The sequence below is a fragment of the Bos mutus genome, chromosome 23 (genome assembly GCF_027580195.1).
Source record: "Bos mutus isolate GX-2022 chromosome 23, NWIPB_WYAK_1.1, whole genome shotgun sequence".
NCBI classification, from domain to species: domain Eukaryota; kingdom Metazoa; phylum Chordata; class Mammalia; order Artiodactyla; family Bovidae; genus Bos; species Bos mutus.
In genome coordinates this window covers 29,061,215-29,088,133 of record NC_091639.1, presented here as the reverse complement: position 1 = coordinate 29,088,133, position 26,919 = coordinate 29,061,215, and the positions used below count along the sequence as shown (strand labels likewise).

General features: G+C 41.8%; 1 protein-coding gene across 1 annotated transcript in view; it reads left to right on the top strand.

Moving 5' to 3' along the window:
• OPN5 (opsin 5) overlaps positions 1-24,170 on the top strand; it is a 32,354-nt gene extending 8,184 nt beyond the window's left edge. The window contains exons 4-6 of the mRNA XM_005904414.2: positions 3,257-3,591; positions 19,765-20,006; positions 24,107-24,170. Of these exons, the coding sequence (XP_005904476.2) occupies positions 3,257-3,591; positions 19,765-20,006; positions 24,107-24,170 (641 nt within the window). The remainder of the gene's footprint in view (positions 1-3,256; positions 3,592-19,764; positions 20,007-24,106) is intronic.
• The last annotated feature ends 2,749 nt before the right edge of the window (positions 24,171-26,919 follow it).

Below are 26,919 nucleotides of genomic sequence, written 5' to 3'. Positions count from 1 at the left end.
TGGATTGTCAGAGCGGTACATGTTTTACCCAGAGATAATAAACAAAGATTATGAATACACTGAGAGACCAGGAGTATTTCTACTCATAGCCTATCTTGTTCTAACTTACACTTAAAGACTCGAACCTGTGTCCATGTAGGTTTCTTTCAATACTGTTTTTTATAGGAATGTCTGGTGTTTCGCTACGATGCTTTTATGAAAGTATCATCTCTTTGTATAAAGTGTGTAAGCTTTTACTGTGTTATGCAATGTAAGCAAAAGAAATAAAATGCACTGAAAGGATATTGGGTCCAAGATGTTTTAGCTGTTTCCCTGCGTAGTAAGTATAATTATATGGAAAGATTTTTCTGATTCTCCTTTAGCACTCAGGCTCCCTGTGGCTGCAGAGATGAGGAATTCTCCTCCAGGTTAGAGAACCAAGCCTGCAGGAAAGGACACACATACGAAATACCAGCCAACATTCTTTTTGTGGTCTTGGTATGTAGAAAGAGCAGTGGGTAAGAGAATCGGTTAGGGGTGAGCCAGCCATAAACACACTTTCAGAGGCTAGTGATCAGATTTTAATGATAAGACCGTTCTACAATGTGAAAAATAAATTTGTAATACTTTTGGCTTCTTGGGCTTCTGGAAAAATTATTGAACCCGAAAGAGATGCATTTGGCCCTTTAAATTTAATATTGAAAACTAGGTGCAGCCAGAGAATGATACTGGTTCATGCTACACTGCTTTGCTCATCAGTCTCAATCAGCTTGGTGATTGTGACCATGGAGACAGAACATGGCCTGGAGCCCAGAATGGGAAAGATCAAGTTGATGTGACACTCTCAATGGGGTAGAATTTTTCTTTATATTTTAAAAGCTTGCAATCCTAAATTAAAAACAAAATATACAGGAGGTTGGGGTGGGGGATAGGGTCACGGTCCAATGCGTGCACCATCCAGCGCTCATCTTTGAGAAAAATTTTGCATCGCTTTTTCTAACAGTTTAGAATCTGCAATAGAAATAATTTGAATCAAAAATTCCAATAAAATACAAAAAATACAATTATACCTATTCTGGATGATATCAGAGTCAATTTTTTTCTATACACTTACTTTTGATCATATCAAGTAAATTTTTATCATATCAAGTAGATTTTACAGATGAAGAAGCAAAAAGTTCAATTTCCTGAAGATATTTGAGGAATACTAAACCTCAATGTCTCTGCTTTTTAAATATTTTCTTGACTTCAGGCTTCGGGTCCAATGTAGAGATAATGTTGCTCACTCCCCAGAATCACCGCAGGGCACAACTCCCATGGGCACTGTATATGCTTTCCAGCTTCTTCTAAGATTGATTCTCGATAGTCTGGTTCATCATTTGATTTGTTGCACAATTAAACCCTCCACACGGTATCTTGGAATGTTGGAATTAGGAAGTCGCTTGGGGCCATGTAGACCTTTCCCCCATGCAATGGGATAAAGTGTTTTAAGGCGTCCCTGACAGACAGCCACCTGGCCTCTTCTTGAGTAATTCCAGTGACCAGTGACGGGGAGCTTACTACTGCACAAGGCAGCCCATTCTCTGATTGGTCTGCTCTGGTTGTTACAATGTTATTCCTTATATTGAGACAAAACTGCTTCCCAGTAACCTCCACCCATTGGTCCTAGTTCTGACTGCTGGAGCATCACAGAACCAATCTACTAATCTACTCCCTCCTGTACTTGACAGCCTTTCACCATAACCGAATGTAAGTATAAAACACCTCACCAAGCAACCCTCACCGTAAACGCTTCTACATATGCTTATGCACGTTCCTGTAAATTTATATAATTATCCGTGCCAATGTTTTCTGCGTTATAATGGATAACCAAGAGCTGACAGATATCGTGGCTACCTGATTGTTACTCCTATCTGGTGGGTCCATGAGATTTGCATTTTATGATGATGTCTATTTGAAAAAAAATAGAGACGAAGGAAACCATCTGTTACGTTTCTTGTTAGTGCCAAATGAAACAAACACAGGAGTGAATATTCATGTCAATGTAGTCCTTCATAGTTTGCAAAGGAGACCTGGCATGGTTCATTTCACCCTTCTCGAAATCTGTAAGCAGTAGATTTTTATTTCCTCCATTTTACTGCTAAGAACACTGACGTCTGGAAAGGTTACGTGAAGCGGGTCAAATACTAGAAATGAGAAGGATTAGGCCCTTCTGATTTTCCCAGACCTCACGTGACGCTAAGCAGAGTCTGTGCTGAAGAAATCATTTGGCTTTTATTAAATATGATTCGATATTTCTTCTCTGCTACCAAAACCCAAGGCAGGGAGGAGTCACCTCTCTGGTTCTTTGGGTTCCAGGCGATAAATGGGGCGGAGGGAACTTCCTGTAGAGGCTGAAGCCCTAGAGCAGGCTGACCTGTCTTTGGTGGTGGTATTGAACTTTGTAAAATGATCACTAGTGCTTTACAGCTTTCCTTCACTGACTGCACTGTTTCTGCCTCTTGGAATTCTCTTTTGGCTAATGGAAACCAGTGCTGAAACACGGAGTTTTTTTTTTTTTTTTGTTTTTCTGAAAATATTTTCACAGAATTACTTTGCAGAGCATGGTATGTTCTACCTAGGTTCCCCACTTCTCCACCTTTGGCTGTGAGTGTGACTGTTGTGTTAATAACATTGGAAGAGTTAAAATCTGCTCTCACCCAACCCTTATAACATCACCCCACACCGTCATGACTCTGGCATCCACCCCCACTCCTCGAGTTCTTAGGTGAGAGGCACACAAGCTTTTTGGAAGAAGGATATTTTAGACACAAGCAGTGTCTTCTCATTTCTCCCCCAAAGGACTCTACCTCTGATGAACCCTTAACACATGCTTTTTGAGGCTCCATTTGTATATTCTACCAGTTAGCCTCTTATCCCGGATAGGAGCCAAGGTCATTCTGGATATTTTCCCAAGATCTTTCACCGTCTTCAGCCTCCTCTCATCTTTTTACCGCCACCTCTCCCCAGCTTTTGTCACATCCCCCTCCCAAGGCTCCCAGACGCCTAGAGAAAACCTTCCCTGTGAAAACACTTCCTGTTTTATTCTCTTGGAAAAAGAGCCCAAGCTCTGGAGCTCTCCTTCCCTCCACCCAACTCTCCCTCCGGCTTTGGTTACTGACCACGTCTCCCAGAATCCAATGGATCAACTCTTTGGATGTGGAATTTGACCTGTCGAGGGGAGGTGTCTGGGTGGAGGGCAGATTACATCCTGATAATGCTCTTCTTCCACCTCCAGGGATTTGGCTGAAAAGAAAGCACGCCTACATCTGCCTGGCGGTCATCTGGGCCTATGCTGCCTTCTGGACCACCATGCCCTTGGTAGGTCTAGGGGACTACGCACCTGAGCCCTTCGGAACTTCCTGCACCCTGGACTGGTGGCTGGCCCAGGCGTCAGTAGGGGGCCAGATTTTCATCCTGAACATCCTCTTCTTCTGCCTCGTGCTCCCAACGGCTGTGATCGTGTTCTCCTATGTGAAGATCATTGCCAAGGTTAAGTCCTCGTCCAAAGAAGTAGCTCATTTTGACAGTCGGATCCATAGCAGCCATGTGCTGGAAGTGAAATTGACCAAGGTAACTGCAGTCATAATTTATAGACATGTTCTGTAATCAATTAAAACTTCACAGGGTGAAGAACCTAGGGAATGTTGAAGACTGGGAGAACTTCAAATGCCCTCTGTTTATATCCTTCTGAACTTGGTTTTATTTATTTAAACCTTTATAGTATCCCTTCTGTCTCTATCTCAGTCTCATTTACACATACACACACACACACACATTTAATATCTACCAAATTTATACAGTGGATCTACTGGGGGCTTATTTCCTCTATTGAATAGGATATTATTGATTTTTATACATTATTTCACCAATAAGAATAATAACTTTTGTGACTCATAAAATGCCTCACAGTATTTAATGTTTCGTATGGACTTTGGTCTGGAGGAGGGCATGGCAACCCACTCCGGTATTCTTGCCTGGAGAATCCACCGACAGAGGAGCCTGGAGGGCTATATATTCCATAGGATCACGAAGAGTCGGACATGACTGAAGTGACTGAGCAGGCAGGCACATATGGACTTTGATAGGTGTGATTATAGACAGTCCTTATTTATACAGTAAGAGCTTACTGTGTCTGCTTTCCTATGGGTTCTTCGCACAAGAGGAGTTTCTGCAGCATTGAGTGCCTTGGCAAATGCTAGTCTCAGAGTTGGCAGTCCTTCAAATATTAGTGTTGCTCAGTCGTGTCCAACTCTTTGGAACCCCACGGATGTAGCCCACAAGGCTCCTCTGGCCATGGAATTTCCCAGGCAAGAATGGGTAGCCATTCCCTTCTCCAGAGGATCTTCCCCACCCAGAGATCTAACCCAGGTCTCCTGCATTGCAGGTAGATTCTTTACTATCTGAGCCATCAGATATTGTGGTGCTCTGTAAAAGAGCAGACAATTTGAAAACAGACAAGAGTTTGGATTTTTTGTAAGGCTTGTGACCCAGAGGTAGATACTTTTGAATCTTGTGTAACAGGAATAGTAACATCTGTCTCTCTGGGTTGTGGTGGGAATTCAAAGAAATAAGCCTATTATCCTGTCATCTGGTGTGTAGAAGATGGTAAAGAAACCACTGGTTGGTCGGTTTAGTCTCTAAGTTGTGTCCGACTCTTGTGATCTCATGGACTGTAGCCTGCCAGCTTCCTCTGTCCATGGGATTTTGCAGGCAAGAATACTGGAGTGGGTTGCCATGTCCTTCTCCAGGGCATCTTCCCGACCCAGGAACTGAATCCTTGTCTCCTGCATTTCCTGCATTGGCAGACACTTTGAGCCACCAGGGAAGACCAAAGAAACTGTAGCTCCTCTTTTCTTTCCTGACCTATAGGAATTCAAGTAAAGCCTAATGCAGTGGTTTGTACACTTTCATCACGTCTCACCTTTATATTGAAAAGTATTTTTCAGCAATCTCAATATAAATGCCATGTTGCACCATCAAGTTGTTTTTTTTTTCTGTTTCTTTTCTTTTTTAGTTTATTTTTTTATTGAAGGATAATTGTTTTACAGAATTTTGTTGTTTTCTGTCAAACCTCAACATGAATCAGCCATAGGTATACATACATCCCCTCCCTTTTGAACCTCCCTCCCATCTCCCGCCCCATCCCACCCCTCTGATACAGAGCCCCTGTTTGAGTTTCCTGAGCCATACAGCAAATTCCCGTTGGCTATCTATTTTACATATGGTAATGTAAGTTTCCATGTTACTCTTTGCATATATCTCACCCTCTCCCCACCCTCCCCATGTCCATAGTCTATTCTCTATGTTTGTTTCTCCATTGCTGCCCTGTAAATAAATTCTTCAGTACCATTCTTCTAGATATATGCATTAGAGTATGATATTTATCTTTCTCTTTCTGACTCACTTCACTCTGTATAATGGGTTCTGGGTTCATTCACCTCATCAGAACTGACTCAAATGCATTCTTTTTTATGGCTGAGTAATATTCCGTTGTGTATATATACCGTACCTTCTTTATCCATTCATCTGTCGAGGGACATCTAGCTTGCTTCCATGTTCTAGCTATTGTAAATAGTCCTGCAGTGCACATTGGGATGCATGTGTCTTTTTCAATTTTGGTTTCCTCAGGGTTTATGCCTAGGAATAGGATTGCTGGGTCATATGGTGGTTTTATTCCTAGTTTTTTAAAGGAATCTCTATACTGTCCTCCACAGTGGCTGTATCAATTTACACTGCCACCAACAGTGCAAGAGCGTTCCCTTTTCTCCACACCCTCTCCAGCATTTATTGTTTGTAGACTTTTTGATGATGGCCATTCTGACTGGTGTGAGGTGATATCTCATTGTAGTTTTGATTTGCATTTCTCTAATAATGAGCAAAATTTAGTTCTCTAATAATGAACTAAAAAGCCTCTTGATGAAAGTGAAAGAGGAGAGTGAAAAAGTTGGCTTAAAACTTGACATTCAGAAAACGAAGATCATGGCATCTGGTCCCATCACTTCATGGCAAATAGATGGGGAAACAGTGGAAACAGTGTCAGACTTTATTTTTTTGGGCTCCAAAATCACTGCAGATGGTGATTGCAGCCATGAAATTAAAAGACACTTACTCCTTGGAAAGAAAGTTATGACCAAACCTAGATAGCATATTGAAAAGCAGAGACATTACTTTGCCAACAAAGGTTCATCTAGTCAAGGCTATGGTTTTTCCTGTTGTCATGTATGGATGTGAGAGTTGGACTGTGAAGGAAGCTGAGCACCGAAGAACAGATGCTTTTGAACTGTGGTGTTGGAGCAGACTCTTGCGAGTCCCTTGGACTGCAAGGAGATCCAACCAGTCCATTCTAATGGAGATCAGTCCTGGGTGTTCTTTGGAAGGACTGATGCTAAAGCTGAAACTCCAGTACTTTGGCCACCTCATGCGAAGAGTTGACTCATTGGCAAAGACCCTGATACTGGGAGGGATTGGGGGCAGGTGGAGAAGGGGACGACAGAAGATGAGATGGCTGGATGGCATCACCGACTCGATGGACATGAGTTTGAGTGAACTCTGGGAGTTGGTGATGGACAGGGAGGCCTGGCGTGCTGCGATTCATGGGGTCACAAAGAGTCGGACATGACTGAGCAACTGAACTGAACTGAATAATGAGCGATGTTGAGCATCTTTTCATGTGTTTGTTAGCCATCTGTATGTTTTCTTTGGAGAAATGTCTGTTTAGGTCTTTTTCCCACTTTTTGATTGGGTTGTTTGTTTTTCTGGTATTGAGTTGTACGAAAATGAAAAGAAAGTGAAGTCGCTCAGTCGTGTCTGACTCTTTGCCACCCCATGGACTGTAGCCCACTGGGCTCTTCCATCCATGGAATTTTCCAGGCAAGAATACTAGAGCGGGTTGCCATTTCCTTCTCCACGGGATCTTCCTGACCCAGGGGTTGAACCCAAGTCTCCTGCATTTCAGGCAGACGCTTTACTGTCTAAGCCACCAGGGAGTTGTATGAGCTGCTTGTATAATTTGGAAATTAATCCTTTGTCAGTTGTTTCATTTGCTACTATTTCTCCCATTCTGAGGGTTGTCTTTTCACCAAGCGGTGTTTTTAATATTGGCACACTCTAGTTTCTATCTTATATTTGAAAGATAAAAATTGATGTAAGGACTTCCCTGTGGGTTCAGTTGTTAAGACTCCAAAGGTTCAAGTGTGGGGAATGTGGGTTGAATTCCTGGTTGGGGAACTAAGATCCCACATTCTTCATGGTGGGGTCAAAAAAAAAAAATCACTGAAGTTCTAATCCTTCTGGTATCCCAATCCATCATGTTGATTGATAACCATCTTCAAGTTTCCTTACAACCTACCCTGGAGACTGCTAGCCTCAGGAACCTGGAATAACACAGCTCCCTCCAGACCACAGGTAGCTTCCTATTAAGTCAAAACTTTTGTCTAAATAATAGTTTTCTTCCCCCATTTCAGAGTTCTTAGTGTCATGCAAGGACCTATTTGTTGCACAGTGTGAGCTAGAGTTTTTTCTTTTATTTTCTTTTTGGCCTCATTACGTGGCTTGTGGGATCTTAGTTCCCCAACCAGGGATTGGACCACCAGTGAATTCTCTTGAGCTAGAGATTCTTGATGGTTCCAGTTGATCTCTACTCCCTAAACTCCACATTTGAGTAGGAGGCAGTCTGAGAGAAGTTTTCATCATTCTAAATCTATACTCATAACCTTAAAATAGAGCCAAAAGTAACCTAAAAATAGATGCTGGACAAAAATGCAGCATCAGGAATCATGATGTACTTCTAGCTTATAATCAGGTGTTAAGTAAGAAAAATATTTCCGTAAATGCAGGATCATGAATTAAGATCCTCATTTCCCATTCTTCCTTTAGCTCCTGTCTGTGATGCCAAAAAAAAAAAAAAAATTAATGCCAATAAATTAATCCAAGTTAAATGTGGATTTCATTTCATCCAAATCTTACTTGGTACCAAGTATTGTTCTAGGAGGGCTTCCCAGGTGGCACGAGTAGTAGTAGTAAAGAACCTGCCTGCCAATGCAGGAGACATAAGAGACACAGGTTTGATCCCTGGGTTGGGAAGAACCCCTGAAGGGGGGCATGGCAAGCTACTCCACATGGCAAGCTACTCCAGTATTCTTGCCTGGAGAATCCCATGGACAGAGGAGCCTGGCAGGCTACACTTCATAGGGTTGCAAAGCATCAGACTTGACTTGAAGCAACTAGCATGCATACATTGTTCTAGAAACTGGGTGAATCCAAAAGAGATAAAGTGTTTGTTTTCAATAGTTCGTGGAGGTATGCCCAGGGAACAAGATAATGTCTGTCACATGGGTGTCTGATCTCAGTTAACCTTGCAGCCCTGTGGTGTGGCATGTCATGAAGCTACTGAGATGTCACATGACATCCTCTCCTCTTTCCATCTCTCAGGGTTACTGGCTTTGAGACGTTTGGCTGCTCTTGAGCAGTGAGTCTGGATCCACCTACCCATGAGGTCCTTCTCCTGTTTCTCTGAGTCTGTTACTCATCAGCCTCTCTCCTGTTAGTTGAATTCCTCAGCTCAACCTACTAACAGTCAGTTTTTACCAACAGTCTAGAATTTGGTTCTTTGTGTACTCTTGAGGGTAGGCAGCTCGTTAGAATTTCTGAAGCTCATTATGCATACACATGCAAGCGCAGTGTACACTGTTTAATGCATTGTTTTTTGTATTTATTTTTATATAATTTTTTAAAATGTTATATTGGGGTATAATTGATTAACAATGTTGTGTTAGTTTCAGGTGTATAGCAAAATGACTCAGCTATACATCTATATGTATCTATTCTTTTTCAATTTTTTTTTCCCATTTAGTTTATTTCAGACTTGTGAGCAGAGTCCCCTGTTCTATACAGTAGGTCCTTGTTGGTTATCTGTTTTAAATATAGTGGTGTGCATATGTCAATCCCAAACTTGACATATTGTTATCATTCTCCTTAACCTGCGCTAAGTAGACCAAATAGTCAGACTCACCAAGACCGGATTAACCAAAGTGATGCTAAATGAAAACTGTAGGCATGTATGTATATGATTTTATTTTATATGTAGTTTCTAACATGTATTCTAAATGATACTATATTATATATGATGTCTATATTATATATTGGGCTTCCATGGTGGCTCAGATGGTAAAGAATCTGCCTGCAACGTGGGAGACCTGGGTTTAATCCCTGGATCGAGAAGATTCCCTGGAGAAGGGGATGGCAACCCACTCCTCCAGTATTCTTTCCTAGAGAATTCCATGGACAGAGGAGCTTGGCAGGCTACAGTCCATGGGGTCGCAAAGAGTCGGACACGACTGACACTTAACACATGTAATATTATGTATTACATCTATAGTTCATTTGTATATATAATGTCTGTATCAATATAATCTAAAAATACATCACTAATTATTCTCATTTGTGCAAAAAAATTGTCACAGTTGAACCCATATTGAAAAATAAACACATCTTTCTACTGTGGCACCTTCTCTACTAAATTTAGGCTGTTTTAAAATACTATTTAATTTTTATCCTATTTTTTTTTTTTTTTTTGTACCGAGTAAAAATAAGTAGAAAAACCTTCACTGGACCTTTTCATAATTTTAGAAACCTTGTCCTCATTCAACTACCTCTTGGGATCAGGGGTTTGCTTGTTCGCTTGGTGCTTTCTGATCTCCAGAATGGCTTGGTCTAAAAGCTTATTACTTAAAGGCCACTTCACTGCATTATGGGATCAAAATCATTCATTTTTGATGTCCTCTAATTATTTCTAGGTGGGTAATTATCTAGGCCTACATTTTGCCAGTCTGATCTCATCAGCTTAAATATGGATGTTCTAGCTATAAACCTTTCTCCATATTATAATTTCCTTCTGATTAATTAAAAAATGGTTTTGCCAGACTTTTATAGCAGGGTGAAATTTCACAGATTACCAAAATTGCAAAGGTGTGCAAAGTGAAAAACAAAAAACAAAGAAACGAACAAAACAAAACACCTCTTTGTATTCCTACGACACAGTACCATCTCATTTTTATGCCTGCCTTTGACCTTGTAAAACAAACAACATTACAGGATCAGGATAAATTCAGTTGAATCAGGTTTTCCGCCTCTTCCTAGACTCTATGTAAGTTCCAGAGAGGTCTCTGTGACTCTGTGGGACCCGTGGGTGGGGCTCTTGGTTTGGTTGTTGTCAATTTATTGACCCTGGCTCCTTCTGGCCTCAGGCATTCATTGTCATAGGTCACTTTGCATCCTATCTCTTTCAACTGTTAAGGGCTCTTTGGGCGCATTAGAAATTTGAGCTACTTCCCCATCTTTCTGTGGCAACCCACAGAGTGGATTTTGGGAGCTTGGCTGGCACCCTAGGAAGTGAGGCACGAGCTTTCTGCTCTTGCAAATGTATTGAGAGTCTATTGCTCCTCCCTGTGCTTAGTTTAGTGGAGTATTTTCAGGACAGCTTCTCAAGGTCAGTTACTAGCTCCTCTGAGGTTCTCCCTTGCTAAGAGCTACAGGCCCTTGACTCACTGTGGGCTTGGAAAACTGGCTCCTAAATCCATGTACATCCCTTTGACATGTCCACACAGTACGTACGCTTAATGCCTCTAGTCTTACACGTCTCTGATAGTAAATACTCAAAGTCATTTTTGTCACACTCAAAACCCTTTTCTCTCAACTGTTTCCTTTCTTGTAAGTTTCAAATTTCTATTTTGAAATTCAGAAGCTGAGAAATGAATGTTTTACTTCTTTGGGCATTTCTGCTTGTAAAAACCTTTGTGCTGTTGTAGTGAACACTTTTGCTGCTGCTTTAACAAAGGGGATGGTAGGGTAACAGGAAGGAAATAAGAGAAGTTTTGATGAATTTTTCTGTATATTATTGTGCTGTGTATATTGGTACCTCATATTTATTCACTTGACACACACTGAGGGCTTTCCCAGTGGCTCAGTGGTAAAGATTCCTCTTGCCAATGCAGAAGATGTGGGTTCGAACCCTGGGTTGGGAAGATCCCCTGGAGGACAAAATGGCAACCGACTTCAGTATTCTTGTCTGGAAAATCTCATGGACAGAGGAGCCCGGCAGGCTATAGTCCATAGGGTCACAAAGAGTTGGACACAATTAAGTGACTGAGCATGTACACAATACACAGATTATCCACAATATCCCAGGCCTATAGTTAATATCTAGATCCTGTGGACACCTGGATGTCTCTTAATGTCTCTTATTTCTAGCAGAAAACCTTTCTGATCCCTCCTGGCTTGTTGAAGTCCCTCTGCTGTGGCCCATCAGAGCACTTGGCATATCCACTTTTGTTTGCTTTTGTTTTGGTGACTCTCTGTGGCCTGTAGAACTTTCCCTACCATGGATCGAACCCACGGCCCCTGCACTGGGAGCTCAGTCTTAACCTCTGGACCATGAGGGAAGTCGCACATTCCCTTTTTTGAATGACACAGCTTTGTGGCTCTTTTTTACAAGACAGTAGCTGGATGAGGGCAAGTGCTGTTTGCTCTAGTTCTCCAGTGCTTGGCATCTGTGAGATGCTTAATCAGGATTTCTGGGATGACAAATAATTGAATACTCTGTGTTAACATAATTACCTTGATCAATGTTAACTGTTCTCTTGACCCCTGGCTTGAGGGCCTCTGTCCCTTTTATGCCCAAGGAGGTATTTTGTTTTTTTTTTTTTTTTTTTTTTTCACATTGACTGTGAAGACTTTTTAAGATAACTTTGTTTTTTTTTGGCTGTGCCAGGTGGCATATGGGATCTTAGTTCCCTGACCAAGGATCGAACCCATGCCCCCTGCATTGGGAGCAAGAAGTCTTAACCACTGGACCACTTCAGGAGTCCCTGAAGTCTTTTTAAAACTCAAAAACCTCTGCTTCCTTCAAAGGCTTCTCTTCAGTATTGCTCCTTGAATGTTATTTATTACTGAGGGTGCAGAGTCAGAGGACCCCCATGTGGACTCTGAGGGCAGTTGGTGGGAAAGCTGAATTGTATTTCTTTTTAAAACTAATTAATGAATTCCTTTTCTCTGGTTCTTCTTACTTGTTCTTAGCTTAAATGTTTTTTTCCCATAGAAGCAGTCTCTGAGTTGAATTCAAGTTCTCCTGTATAAATGTTTCATTGTTGCTTGTACAAATGTACAAATCCTATTAGAATTTGCCACAATTTAAAATTAATTTGCAATTGCATACCTATTTTGTGACTGTTCAGTCAATGTCTGTCTTTGCTACTAGTCAATAAGGCCCATGAGGGTAACAGTCATGTCTTTTGGTTCATTTTGTGTTCCTAGGACTTAATACCATGCCTCAAGAGAATGGATGTGTGGACATGGTTGGGACAGGGAATGAGGGGTGAACTGGGAGACTGGGATTGACGTATATACACTCTCATGTGTAAAACAGATGCTCTTGGGAGCCTACTATACCGTACAGGAGCTCAGCTCAGTGCTGGGCAAGTGGGTGATGCTGCCCATGGAGCCCAGCTGGGGACCTTGGTGCCACCCTCAGGTCCCCCGTGTGTCCCCCCTGCCACTGTGCTGTGGCCTCCCAAATGAGGCGGGCTCCTGGCCCCAGATGTCAGAGTGGCAGCCGTGTGCAGCTTGAACCCTGAGAGCTGACGCACAGTATCAGTAACGAGCTGCGCAGTATCAGTGACCAGATCAGGGCTGGGTCAGATGACATCGTCCAGGTAAACAGAATTCCTGCTGGGACCCCTGTGTTTGGTGGCCCCGTGTGTGCATTGGTGGGGGTGGAGGGGGTGGGCTGGCTGTTGCAAGGTAGCTTCTGGGTGTGCAATTCTGGGGGTTGGGTGAGAGGACCGAGAGAACAATGTCTGTGGAGACAGGAAGGCAGAAGGGTGATGGGGGCCCAGTGGAGGCTGGAGCCCAGAGCTTCTGCTCCGTGAAATTCCAGGCTGTCCTCAGGCCTCCCTGACCTGCCCAGGGAGCTGTTTCCTCCTAGTGGGATCTGGGCTCCTTTGTCCCTGAAATCCCACGAGGAGGTTCTAAGAGGCAGCTTTTGGGGGACTCTGTTGAGTGACAGCCAAGAAAGACAAAAAGGATTGCTATGGAAATAGCTAGCGTGGTTGGGTGGTTTAAAAGTCTGCAGAAATAGCTTTCAATTGCTAATATCTCTGGGCCTTTGGACTGTGCGTGCGTTGCCCTCTGAACAGCAGTAACCCCGCCTCAGAGGCCTCGGTTCATCTAGAGCGAATAGTGAGGTCTCCCTTGTTTGGTTGAACTAGGTGTTTAGAAATCTGTATGTTCTGTTCTGTAAGCCAGCCACTGCCTCGTCAGGGAATATTATGTTCAGTTTTAGACTCAGAGCCCCAAACACAGATGCGCAGGGTGACATGACCTAATTTACATCCGCTGCTTCTGGTCACAGCTTTCGCTTGTTTATGGAGTAGTGGTATTTCAAGATTTGAGAAAACGGCAATTGGGAAGTGAAGAATCCTGCTCTTTCTTCTACATTTTTTAAAAAAAGTATGAATTAATATTTTCTAGTTGGAGTGCGACCAGGGCTAACAAATAACAGAGGTATCGGGGCTCTCAGAAAGAAATTTTTTTTATCAGTGTATGAAGGTGGGCCTGAGACAGTTGGCCTTTGTCATCATTCTGCTGATGAAATAGAAGGAAAGAGGAAACTCAAATTAGACGTGTTTGGAGTGGTCAAATTACTTAATTTCTTAAAGGTGATGTGAAAGCGAAATATTACTACCCCGCTTTTGTATAGATGAGGGAATAGAGCACCAAGGAAGGTAGGTCACCATTTTCCAGCTCCCTCTGTGCCATCTCTCAATGGCAGGCTGCCCACATGTGGAGGACTGTAGCCTCACAACTGGCATTTATCACTGCAATGCTATCTTTTAAAGCATTTTCCCCTCTGGTTGGGAACAAATCCATATATTTGCTGGCTAGACCCAAAAGAGAAAAACCAGATCTGATCCTGCCTGTGCTCCCGCCAACTGTAGGCTTTCTGTTGGCAGGTGGCACCCTTTCCCTGCCCTGTCTTTCAACGCACAGATGTGGTGATTTCTCTTCTTGGGACCTGATCTCATCCCAGCCACTGAAATTTCTTTGTCTAGCTGGTTCCGGAATGTGATTCAGCCTCGTTCATGGTGGGGAATTTATGCCATCTCGTTGGCCCTGACTCTAAGCCTACACTTCCACATCAAGTCATCTCCTTATCTATTTTGTTATCCAAGGTAGCATGCAGCTTCAAGTGTTGGCTGAAGTCTTATTTATATCTGGGCAAAGGAGCCTGGTGGAAGGAACTAAGGTGGCAGGGCTTGAGAGTCAGGGATTCCCTCACAGTGCTCGGTGGAGATGAATGGGGACTGGAATCCAAACCTCTGAGCACTTCCATGTCAGAGTGTGTGTGTGTGTGTGTGTGCTCAGTCACTCAGTCGTGTCTGACTCTTTGCAACCCTATGCACTGTATCTCTCCAGTCTCCTCTGTCCATGGAATTTTCTAGGCAAAAATACTGGGAGTGGGTTGCCATTTCCTCCTCTAGGGGATCTTCCTGGCCCAGGGCTTGAACCTGAGTCTCCTGTGTCTCCTGCATTGGCAGGCAGATTCTTTACCCCTGCGCCACTTGGGAAACTCACCTCCATGTCAGACTCTCCCACTATTCCACGCTGCCTCCACACACAGACCGGACAGAGGACTTTCCTTCTTGGAAAACTCCTCTGCTGTAATGTCTCAGATACACTGGTGTCAGAGGTAGAACCTTATAAAGCTTTTTCATCCCTATTTTATTCTTGCTTTAACTGGTTAATTCACTGGAATTGATCCATGGTGGGCAGTTTTGCTTGTGTGGCACTTAATACCAGCTTGAACCATAGCTATAACATACCGGTATATTTCTTGGTCCTCTGCAGCAAGATATATTTAAAATCAACTGGGTTGCAGATGTGTGATTCTTTTGTAGAAGCTAAACACATATTCTGTGAATTTCCTCCCACAAAAACGGTCTAATTTAAGAATTTGAAGTTTTACTCCTCTCTCAGTGAACCAAAAGACAGTGATAAAAATGAAGCAATTAAAAAATAAACAACTTAGAAGAGATTGATGGTACAGGTGCCTATATTAGAACTGGTTTACAGATATTTGGGAGAGAAATTTTGGAAAATAGAAATGAAGACACATTTAGAAATGTGAAAAGTAAAGAACAGACTGGTGGGAAGATTAAATGTGCTCCAAGTTAAGTAGAAAGTTTTGGGGAGGAACTCCCCTGGCAGTCTAGTGGTTAAGACTTCGCCTTTCAATTCATGGGGTGCGGGTTTGATCCCTGTTTGGGGAGCTCAGATCCCACATGCCACACAGTCAGAAAGCCGAAACATTAAACAGAAGCAATATTGTAACAAATTAAACAAAGACAAAAAAATTTCTGGGAAAACTGTCAGGTGAAAGTTTTGCAAATTTTTGTAGTCTCTCCTAAAGTAACTTTAACATTTAATATTTCAATGTTTAACATTTTTTGGAGTATATTTTGACATGAGAAGGTTATAGAAAATGATTGTGCCTCGTGTTCACTGCATGTTCACTTCAAAAACATAAGTAACATTATGCAGTACTTTAAGATCTAAGTTTTTTCCCCTCTTTCTACTTCAAAACTTGATTTCTAGTCATTCAATTTAAAGTATTTAGCTTTATTCAAATCTCAGGAAAACCACATGGGTTCATTTGCTATGTATTTAAAAGCTTTGGTATATTTTAATTCTCTTCTCTCCTTTTAAAAAGGATAACAAAATGCAAATGTCTTAAGTCTTTACTGTTCTCCATTGCACATGCCCATAAAAACAGGAAATATGTAAAATGTAGAAAATATTATGGACTAAGAGCTAGTCTATTTTTTGTCAATGCCTTTGGCAGCAACACAGAAAACAGCTTTTGAGATACTGTGAAACCATCTTATGACTCACCAAAGGAAAAAGGATGGAGCTATGTTAAGTTTCCAGACATCTGTGAAAGCAAGCTTTATTTATATTGTTATTGTTTATTTGGGGATTTAGGAGAAAAAAAAAAACCCTCACTGTGAGCTTTGAGGCATCCAGTCCATTTACAAAAAAAGTCACACAGACCAAACCAAATACCATTTCTCCTGGGTAAGCTTCTGTAGAAAGGACGGGAAAGCAAGCAAGCTGGAGAGTTGCACGTGTGCTTTAGGTCTCCTTGATAACTGCTGAGCACAGGTGAGAATTTTGGTCCAGGACCCTAACTCTGGTCTTCAGGATGTCCACGAGGTCTGCTCTCATTTGATTCATCTGCTTGGGATTTCGATTGTCACAGCAAAATGGATATTGCTGAGGTTTTTCTCTGCTGCTGTTAATATTTAGAGATGAGCCTGAACTTTTTGGGTAGAACTTTAGAACCTGAGACTTTCTGGTGGATTTCTCATGCTTCCTCCTTGAGACACCTGACAAATATGGGGTTCCCAGGGCAAGCGCACCCTACTGACAGGCTGTTCCACAGGTCAAGAAGACTGAGGGGTACAGACCATTTCCTGCATACAATAGCTCAGGTCTACAAAAGCATATTGAAATACACACGCGCAGAGATGACTTTGTTATAAGGAAAACTTTTCCAGTTGAATTTCAAAAACAAAAAAGCATGCACAAATATTGCAGCTTTAACTATCATTAAGAAAACATTTGGTATCTCATTCCTCATCCTTGATCCTCCACACCAGCTTGTTGTGACTTTATTGATGGGAACTGTTATTTTACTTCTTTTAAAAAGTATTTATTTATTTAACTGCATCAGGTCCTCGTGGTGGCTTGCAGTCTCTTCGTTCCTGTGCATAGGCGTCTCTCTAGTTGTGGTGCAAGGGCTTAGTTGCCCTGTGGCATCTGGGCTCTTAGTTCCCTCATGAGGGATTGAACCCACATCCCCTGCATTGGAAGGCAGATTCTTAACCACTGGACCACCAGGGAAGTCCCTATTTTACTTCTTAAATGAGGGTCTGGGGGCTGAAAGAGGAAGCGGTTCAGTTCAGTTCAGTTCAGTTGCTCAGTCGTGTCCGACTCTTTGCAACCCCATGAATCGCAGCACGCCAGGCCTCCCTGTCCATCACCAACTCCTGGAGTTCACCCACACTCACGTCCATCGAGTCAGTGATGCCATCCAGCCATCTCGTCCTCTGTTGTCCCCTTCTCCTCCTGCCCCCAATCCCTCCCAGCATCAGTCTTTTCCAATGAGTCAACTCTTCGCATGAGATGGCCAAAGTACTGGAGTTTCAGCTTTAGCATCATTCCTTCCAAAGAAATCCCAGGGCTGATCTCCTTCAGAATGGACTGGTTGGATCTCCTTGCAGTCCAAGGGACTCTCAAGAGTCTTCTCCAACACCACAGTTCAAAAGCATCAATTCTTCAGCACTCAGCCTTCTTCACAGTCCAACTCTCACATCCATACATGACCACTGGAAAAACCATAGCCTCGACTAGATGGACCTTTGTTGGCAAAGTAATGTCTCTGCTTTTGAATATGTTATCTAGGTTGGTCAGAACTTTCCTTCCAAGGAGTAAGCGTCTTTTAATTTCATGGCTGCAGTCACCTGACCTCAAATAGCTCCATCCTCTCATCCTCCCAGGGCTGTAGGGAGCTCAAAGATATAAGGAAGGCTGACTTTTCCTAAAACTGCCTTATGAAATCCCAAGGTGGATCTGATTATGCTGTTTATAGTCAAAAGTCCAACCTTGTTCCTATGACTGTAGCCAGGAGCCCGCAGTCCATTGGTTAGACCAGGCTCATGTAATTCCTATGACACTAACTCCATAAAAGACTGTACAAGGCAGAAGGGATGTTGGCAGTGCTAATCAAAAGTACAAGGGAAACAGGAAAATAAATACAAGTGAACAACACCAGATCTTCATCACACAGAGGGCATGTTTGAGTATATTTCATTATCCATTTTACAGAAAGAATAGTCTAGTAGATAACAGTTTAAGGAAGCTTTGAAGTTAGGTCACCTCTCACCTAGGGCCTGAAATAGCTCTAGATTAAAATAAAACCCAAGGCTTGGACTTCCTTTTCAAGTCTAAAGAACTCTCATTAAGATCCCTCTTGTTTCTTGTTTAGCTTATTGCCTTAACAAACCTGCTCAGAATGGAAATTCTAGGTGAGGAGGGATTGTATCTGCTTTGTTCATTGTTTTATCCTCAACACAAACATGCAGGAGATGCTCAGTCATGCTTGTTGGCTGAATGAATAAACAATGACCTTTCTGCTTCCTATGTTTTCCAGCCGCATTTTCTTTTATGGGTTAATCTTCCTAAACACGCCTCTCATATGTCTCCTGCCCAAAATCCTACTAATGTTTTCAGACGCATGGAATTCAGTGCAAGCTCAGTAGTAGGTTATACAGACCCCTGAGGGCGGGGATGTTATCTTTCTTTCCAGTCTGATCTCCCGTTGTGTTTTCTCATACACCAAAGCGAATAGCTCACTAGGTCCTGTACAAACCTCACACATGCCCGTCTTTGCCTTTGCTTGTGCTGGCCTCATGTTTCTTTATTTCCACTTGCCAATGTGTAGGTTGTATCCCAGCTTCCTCCTGAGACTGTTTCTTACTTTTCTCTGTAGCATGTAATTTTGTCCTCCTTCAAGCTGGCACTTAAACCATATTCAGCTTTGTTGAGCCGTTGTTTGTGTTTTAGAGAAGGGGTCCTCAACTTCCGGGATCTAACGTCTGATGATCTGAGGTGGTGCTGTTGTAATAGTAATAGAAATAAAGTGCACAATGAATGTATGTGTGCTCGAATCGTCCCGAGACTATTCCCCTCACCAGTCCCTGGAAAGATAATCTTCCATGAAACTGGTCCCTGGTGCCAAAAAGGTTGGGGACTGCCTAGAGGGATGGAGCAAAGGCGCAAAAGCCTGCTGGTGTCCCCATAGAACCTACACAGTATCTCACACAAATACTTGCTAAAAAGATTTGTTGGATTCAAGTGGGATAACCTATAGGGTCAGACTACATTCTTAAAGAGACTGAATTGGAGGTAGTGAGGAGCTAGTCAGGGTGGGTTAAACCTTATCTCTAACTATTCTTTGATCTAAAAGTTAAGAGGTTCCTAAAGGTAAATATAATTTGGTGAAAGAGAAAAATACTTGCTGGAAAAGTCTCACTTCATACAACTGTGTCACTTTGGTTTGAACTCACTGACTCTCTTTTCCTCTGTAGCAAGTGGATTTCTACTACCTGAGCCTCAGACTTGAGAAAAACTTGAGCCGAAGGAAATTACATTTCATAGAAATCTCTGAAGAAGATTCCTATTAGAATTTCAAACAAAGGCAGAGTTTCTAAGTTTCCCGAGGCAAATGTGGGTGATTTAAAATTTCATCAAGGTGAACATATTCTTCATCTAGTTTCCAAGTGAACGTGGGTTGAGAAGTCTGGAAATTTCAGGTGCACAGATGTCTTTTTAGTATGCTTTTCCTGCTCCATGTGGGCACATTCTGACAGCTTTTATAGGGTCAAACATTGGGTCTTTTGGGTACGTTCAAATTCTGGAGTGGAGAATGCAGTGAATAGGGTAAGAATAGTCATTACTTTTTCTGGCTGAATATCTCAGAAATCCATATGATATGATTCCCACTGGCAAGATAAACGAAAAAATGATAGACAGACTTCCTTAGGTGTGAATAGACTACCTGCTCCTCCCCACCCCCCATCATTTCCACCAGGTGTCTCGATTTTGTTCTCTGTCGCTTTCCCTCACCAGGTGGCGATGTTGATTTGCGCTGGCTTCCTGATTGCCTGGATTCCTTATGCAGTGGTCTCTGTGTGGTCAGCTTTTGGACGGCCAGACTCCATCCCCATACAACTCTCTGTGGTGCCAACCCTCCTGGCAAAATCAGCAGCAATGTACAACCCCATCATTTACCAGGTCATTGATTACAAATTTGCCTGTTGCCAAACTGGTGGTTTGAAGGCCACCAAGAAGAAATCTTTGGAAGACTTCAGGTAAAATTTCAGAAGCTGGAAATGAATGACACCCTCTTTGTTTCAGAATTCTATGGGGTTCAAGCCACCAGGACATGCTGCCTTCTTAGGGTTAAAGCTCATCACTTAGGATGAATGTGAGAAGGACTTTATTTTCTGTTCGCCAAAATTCCTGAAATCAAGTAATCAGATATGGAGGAGTTGGACAACAGGAGTAGAGGGTGAGAGCAGTGATTCGGTTTTTTATTGTGGAGCAGCTAAGATACGGAGCTATGCCCATTTGAGCATCCATCATCTTCCTTATGTGGAACCAGATTCAGTTCACTCCAAGAGTACTGTGCCACATGTCATTGATCCCAAATTAACTTTTCACAACATAAAGGAGTGTCTTGTTTGGGATATTTCTTCTGTTAACTAAGATGTATGATTTGGACAGGCAAAGGAAGGGGAGATGACATTTTTAACCTCTGCCAGTTTCTTTATTTTCACAAAAACCCCATATGATTCCTTCTCTTTGTCAGATGAGGACACAGAGGTTTTAGGAAGGCGAAGGTCTATTGGGCTTCAAAAGTCAAGCATGTTGATTCTTGCTTAAACTACATCTGTAGTCATACCTGGGCTTGCCTGGTGGCTCAGATGGTAAAGAATCTGCTTGCAATGCAGGAGACACAGGAGATGCAGGTTTGATCTCTGGGTTGAAAAGATCCCCTGCAGCAGAGAATGGCAACCCACTCCAGTATTCTTGCCTGGAGAATCCCATGGACAGAGGAGCCTAGTGGGCAACAGTCTATGGGGTCACAAAAAGTCAACTGAGTGACTAACACACACACACATGGTTATATGTATATCTACTGATACTTGCTTTAAACTGATATTCACTCAAGTTCAAACACGTTCTGAAAGATCTACATTTTTAATGTTAACTCTTATTATTAATACTATTTTATGCTATGACTACTGTGTTGCTTTTAATTATCCCACTTTCTGAAAGGATCCTTAAGTCACAGTATAATTTTTAAAAAATTAAACAAGAAAAAAATCTACATTTTTGTACTCCCTTCTCCTACATTTTGTGATTTTGATGTCCTGGTTTACATCTTCTGTTAAACAACGGACCAGTGAGTTTGGGGATCCAACATCATTTTTCCGAAAGGCTGGAAAGGCTCAGATTGAGTCAGCAGTGAGTTGGTCATCTTCTGTATTCAATCAGGGATAGTCTTCTTCGAATGTGGGACAGGCCCCAAATTCAAGGTCTGAGGTGAGGAATGTTGAGAAGGCCCCTTAATTCTTACTCATTTGAGGTCCAGATAGGTTTCATTTTCCTTGAGTGAGTATGGAACAGCAGAAAAAGGTGGGACTAATGAGAAGATGTGGGTTTTGACCCTGATCTTTCACTGTGCTTGAACAAGGGACAAATCTTTTGACCCAGAATTGCCTTAGCACGTAGGTACAACATCAAATAAAATAGATTTAAAAGGCACAAAACAAAAGGCAGTGTTGTCAGTGCTGCTGTGGTCTAAGGGAAGGACTACACAACCTGGAGGTAGGAGACCACGGTTTAAGAAGGATTTTGCTATTTATAGGGCTTCCTTTTTGGCTCGGTGGTAAAGACTCCACCTGCAATGCAGGAGATGCAGGTTCAATCCCTGGGTCGGGAAGATCCCCTGGAAAAGGAAATGGCAACTCACTCCAGGATTCTTGCCTGGGAAATCCCAAACAACAACTATATCTTTGGGAAAATGAACTACTCAGAGTCTAGGATTGGGAGGACCTAGGATTTCATCTTTCAAGTTTAGTAATTACAGAAAATGCCCATGTAAAAAGAGCTAGGTGGGGTTAGTGTTCTTTTTTTTCCACATTGCTGGTCTCTGTTGAACTGAACGAAATGAATTGAAAGTCACTCAGTTGTGTCTGACTCTTTGCAACCCCATGGACTATACAGTCCATGAAATTCTCTGGACCAGAATCCTGGAGTGGGTAGCCCCTCTCTTCTCCAGGGGATCTTCCCAACCCAAGTCTCCCACATTGCAGGCAGATTCTTTACCGGTTGAGCCACCAGGGAAGCCTGAATTCAAACGCTAAAATGCATCTACTTTGGATGTAATGTCACTTTGCCCTCATCAGCTATTAATACTATTATGAATGCAGATGGAGGGAATAGTTTTAATAGAGCAGTTGTGGGAGAAATTAGTGAGGCACTTTTTCTTATGAAGGAGATGGGAATTTGACAGGCATGGCTGAAGGCAAATTTCACGTGCCTCGTAATTTTGCTTCAGACTGACTCTGTGTTCTGTATATTTGCTCACAAGTGTAGCACATAAATATTCAACACCCCAAAATAAAAGGAGAAAAAAATTTATGTGGAAGAAAGTGACTAAGGGCCACAAACCTTTGGAAAAATCAGCCAGGCAAGAGAGAACTCCATTCACCTGCTCCTATTAGCCATTTATATGAAATATAGAGGAAGACAAGGATTCCTTCCTTACTCCAGAATTTCAGCTTTTGGTGGAAAAATCAGTTATTGGTGATAAAACAGGGTGGAGCCTTGGATTCTAGAGGTTGGAGCATCATCAGGGAAGAAATGCTGAAGAGGTGTGATGAGTTTCAGATTCTAGAAAGATCTATTTTGGGGGAGAGCTAGAAGATGGAGAAGTGGCCACTAGAATTTTCTTTTTAGCTTTCCAAAGAAGACACACAAAAGGAGTCTTTATTTGTCTTTGTTTTTATTAAGAGGCTAAGAAAATAGGTAATGTGGAGGACTATAGAGTAAGGTGTCATGATGGGAAACCAGTCCAGAGTGGTTCATGTACTACCAGAATAATTCAGCTGAATTAAACTGAATTTATTTTATCCTTGGTCTTTCATTTTCTGAGCTCCAAAATGTATTTACTCCTACTGGGAGATCCTCTTGGGAAATATTTTGAATTCAAATAAAAGAGCTAATGTGTTAAATATGAGATTGTAGAAATAAATTTTGAGTAATTGCAATGGTTCATTAAATGTTAACTCATTTCTCCCCCCTCTGAATTGAGGTTTCCTGAGATTTCAGTAGCAGCTGATGAACTGAAGGGGAAAATGTGCCCAAGAGCCCCTTTTGAAGTGTCATTATTCACTGCACTGTATTATCCATAATGCTTCCCTGGTGGCTCAGATGGTAAAGCATCTGTCTGCAGGGCAGGAGACCTGGGTTCGATCCCTGGGTTGGGAAGATCCCCTAGAAGGAAATGGCAGCCCACTCCAGTACTCTTGCTTGGAAAATCCCATGGATGGAGGAGCCTGGTAGGCTACAGTCCATGGGGTACATTATCCATAATAGTCTCCCATATTTTGTAAGCAGGGGTTCTGTACCTTGGCTGTGTATTAGAGATACCAGGGAAATTTGCAGGAATACTGCTACCTGGACCCATCTGCAGAAATTTGGATTTAATTGTTCTGGATTGGGTCCAAGTGTCAGTTGTTAGGTTGGTTATTTCCACTAGATGATTCACACACACAGCCATGACTGAAAGTCAGTAAGCCAGAGTCTGGGGAAGGAAGACATTGCCACTGCAGCTCAGGAAGTCATAGGCCTTCCGCCTCACATAAGGCCCAGTGAGTCCACTCATCACCAGTAACAGGTGACCCAAACTTCAGATGCAAGGCCAATTGTAGATGGAATAGGCATGTTCAGAAGACTCTGGGGGTGCATAGTGAAGGACCCAGGCATTCTACATCCCTAATATCTTAGTAAAGATAAAGAACAAAGCCCCAAACTCTGGCACTGCTTGTAATCAAGCCTCCCCTGACCACCTTAGCTGGGTGAGTCCCTGGGCCCAACTGAGTGGTAGGTTGTGTGCAGTGAATTTTGTCCTAGAGGACGGGAAACTCACTAGGGCACAGGAAATGTGCTCTAAGCAAGTGGCTTGCTTTTGGAAAGCTCTGCTCAAGGAATTTCTTGACTTTGAATATTCTAAATTGATTACTATTTCCCATCTCTTTGAAATTCAAGTTTTGTACAAGTAATCTTCATGGTACTCAAGTTTGACATCATCATCATATTTATGTGCATATAACTGTGTGTATATATACAAATATGTGTGTGTGTTATATATTAAATTGCATTTTTCTTCTCCTGTGTCCAGGCTGCACACTGTAACCACAGTCAGGAAGTCTTCTGCTGTGCTGGAAATCCATCAAGAGGTATGAAGATGGACACAGCATTACTCATGGACACGATGATTCACTTACTTGCCTCTTCACTGCTCTTAATGTTTGATTGTGACCACACTTTTCTCTTGATATTATATTTTTATATTTTGTACACTTTTCCTTTTTTTTTTTCCTTGCTAGGAGTTGTTGAGAAATCCAATGGCCAAATGGAAACTAGATGATAAGTTACTACTTTAAGGAATATTACTAGGATGAGCCTCCCTTTTTTTTTTTAAATTCTATTTTAAAGCCTATTGTCATGCAAAGTGTTAAGCCTGAGATATTAAGACCAATGTTTAAAAATTGTATTTATTAGGGCATACTTAATTTCATTATATCAGCATTATTACTATTAATGTAGGGCCAGGGAGGCTGTTTCTGGGGCTCATGTAGGTGGGTGATTATAGAGACTGTGTGTTGGACTGTGACTCTTTGACTGGGAGATGCTCTTGCAGCCTATCTCTTCTCCTGCTGAGAGAGGATCACACTCTAATGGTAGTGATGCCCCAAAGTAGTCCTCTAGGGAAATCAATTTTGCCTTCAATCCCTAAATGGAAAACACTTCTATCTCAGAATTTGAGGACCAAAATAATTCCCACTGATGATAATTTTACTCCCGTGGAATTTTTCTCTTATTAAGTTCTGCATACTAATACAGTGGGTGATACAGAGTATTACTAGTTATAATCTTTAAGAAACAAATGTAGTGAACATAGCTGTGTTGTTCCTTTTATTCATTTGTTCTTTGTCACGTTTGTTCTTTCTTTCACTCATTCTCTTTTTCCTCTGACAAATAGCTTGTGAGATCTGCAGGTAAAGAGATGCAGTTAAAAATGGCATAGAGTGATTTCATCGTATGTTTTCATATCTCATATATTGGTGCAATTTCTTTACAATGGGCAGATTTAATTTGTCTTCGTGTTTAAAGCAGCTTTAAGAGATATATTAGCAAATTGAGTTGGGAAGAGGAAGAGCTTGAGGGTAGGATACTGAAGGGGTCACTGATGTCTGCCAAACGAAATATCTTAAAGATAAAATAATCTGTCCAAATGTCAGAGGGCGTTTTATACAGGGAGACCTCAGAGATACTGTGGACTGGGTTCCAGACCCTGCCATCAGTGGAATAGTTCAATAAGGCAGGTCACAAGACTTTCGTAATTTCCCAGCACATCTAAAAGTTATGTACACTATGCTATGGTCTCTTAGATGTGCAGTAGCATTGTGTCTAAAACCACAGCGTACACACTTTAATTAAAAAATACTTTATTGCTAAAAAACGTGCTAACCATCATCTAAGCCCTTAGTGAGTTTAGTAGTCACATCAATGATCACTGATCACAGATTAATACAACAGATACGATAATAATGAAAAAGTTTGAAATATTGTGAGAACTAGAGAAACGTGACAGAGACACAAAGTGAAAAGTGGACAAACAGTGCCCCTGGATCTGCTCAATGTGGAGTTGCACAAACGTTCAGTTTGCAAACATGCAGTATCTTTGAGGTGCAGTAAAGCAAAGTACGATAAAATGAGGAGCGCCTGTATGTCATTATAGAAAAAATGCTAGGGAAGATAACATCAGCCTTTGATTCAGTAACTAGTTTTGTAGAAAGTGAGCCAGATCTATTACTCAGAAGGCCAAAGAGTTCACCAGTCTGCATTCCTCTTGTGAAAAAAGGGGCAAACATCAAGAAATATAACAACCAGAGGGTATTTGACAAGAAAACACATTGGAGGGCATGTCCAAGTTCAAACAGTTAACCTCCACCACAAAGTAAAACCAAGGGTCCCCACTGTGACCTTGAGTGATTTTTCAAAGGTTGTACAACTTTTAACATATATGTTCATTGGGTTATGAAATTGTGTGGCGTATATTCTGAACACAATTTTATCCAAGAGATTTAAATCAAGACAAGCATTGCTAATAATTTTCTCAATTACTTTGAACTTGCTTTTCTGAACCATGCTGGAATAATTGTACGTAAGGGTCTTCCCAGATTGATCATAAAATAAACTATATATATTTATATATAATTATATATATTTATATTAACCCTCACATGTATTACAGCCTCTAGAATAGACAAGCATACATTATATACATTACATGAAACATATTTGAGAGCAAAAGTCATTCAGTCTGTACAAGAGCATTGTTATTGCTTTTCTTTCAATTTGGTTTTAACATTGACCCAATCTGTGTAGGCAAACACTGCATTCTCTCATTCAGCTTTGAATTCTGGAAGCTTTTATTAAAGGGCCTATAGTCTACTCTGTCCTGAATGTTTTGGGAGACACAAAAGAGAGGGAGGCTGTGCTTTCAGTTCTCTAAGAATTTGGGGGTTTTGGCAAAATCTTGACCTCTATCTACATTATAAATGTTTTTAAAGATTATTTATTGATTTATTTATTTTTGGGTGCGCTGGGTCTTCCTTGCTGCACGCGGGTTTTCTCTACTTGCGGTGCGTGGGGGCTACTCTTGTTGAAGAGCTTGGGCTCTGGGGCTCATAGACTCAGTAGTTGCGGTGCCTGGGCTTATGCGATCTTCCTGGACGAGAGACTGAACCCATGTCTCCTGAATTGGCAGGCGGATTCTTAACCACTGTACCACCAGGGAAGTTCATATAAATGGTTCATATTCTTTTTATTAATAATAATTTTTAGATGGAGATCTACAGACACCAGGAGCATTTACTTTGGTGGGATACTTTGAGAAAATGCAGAGTGTCAAGACAGATCTGGGGA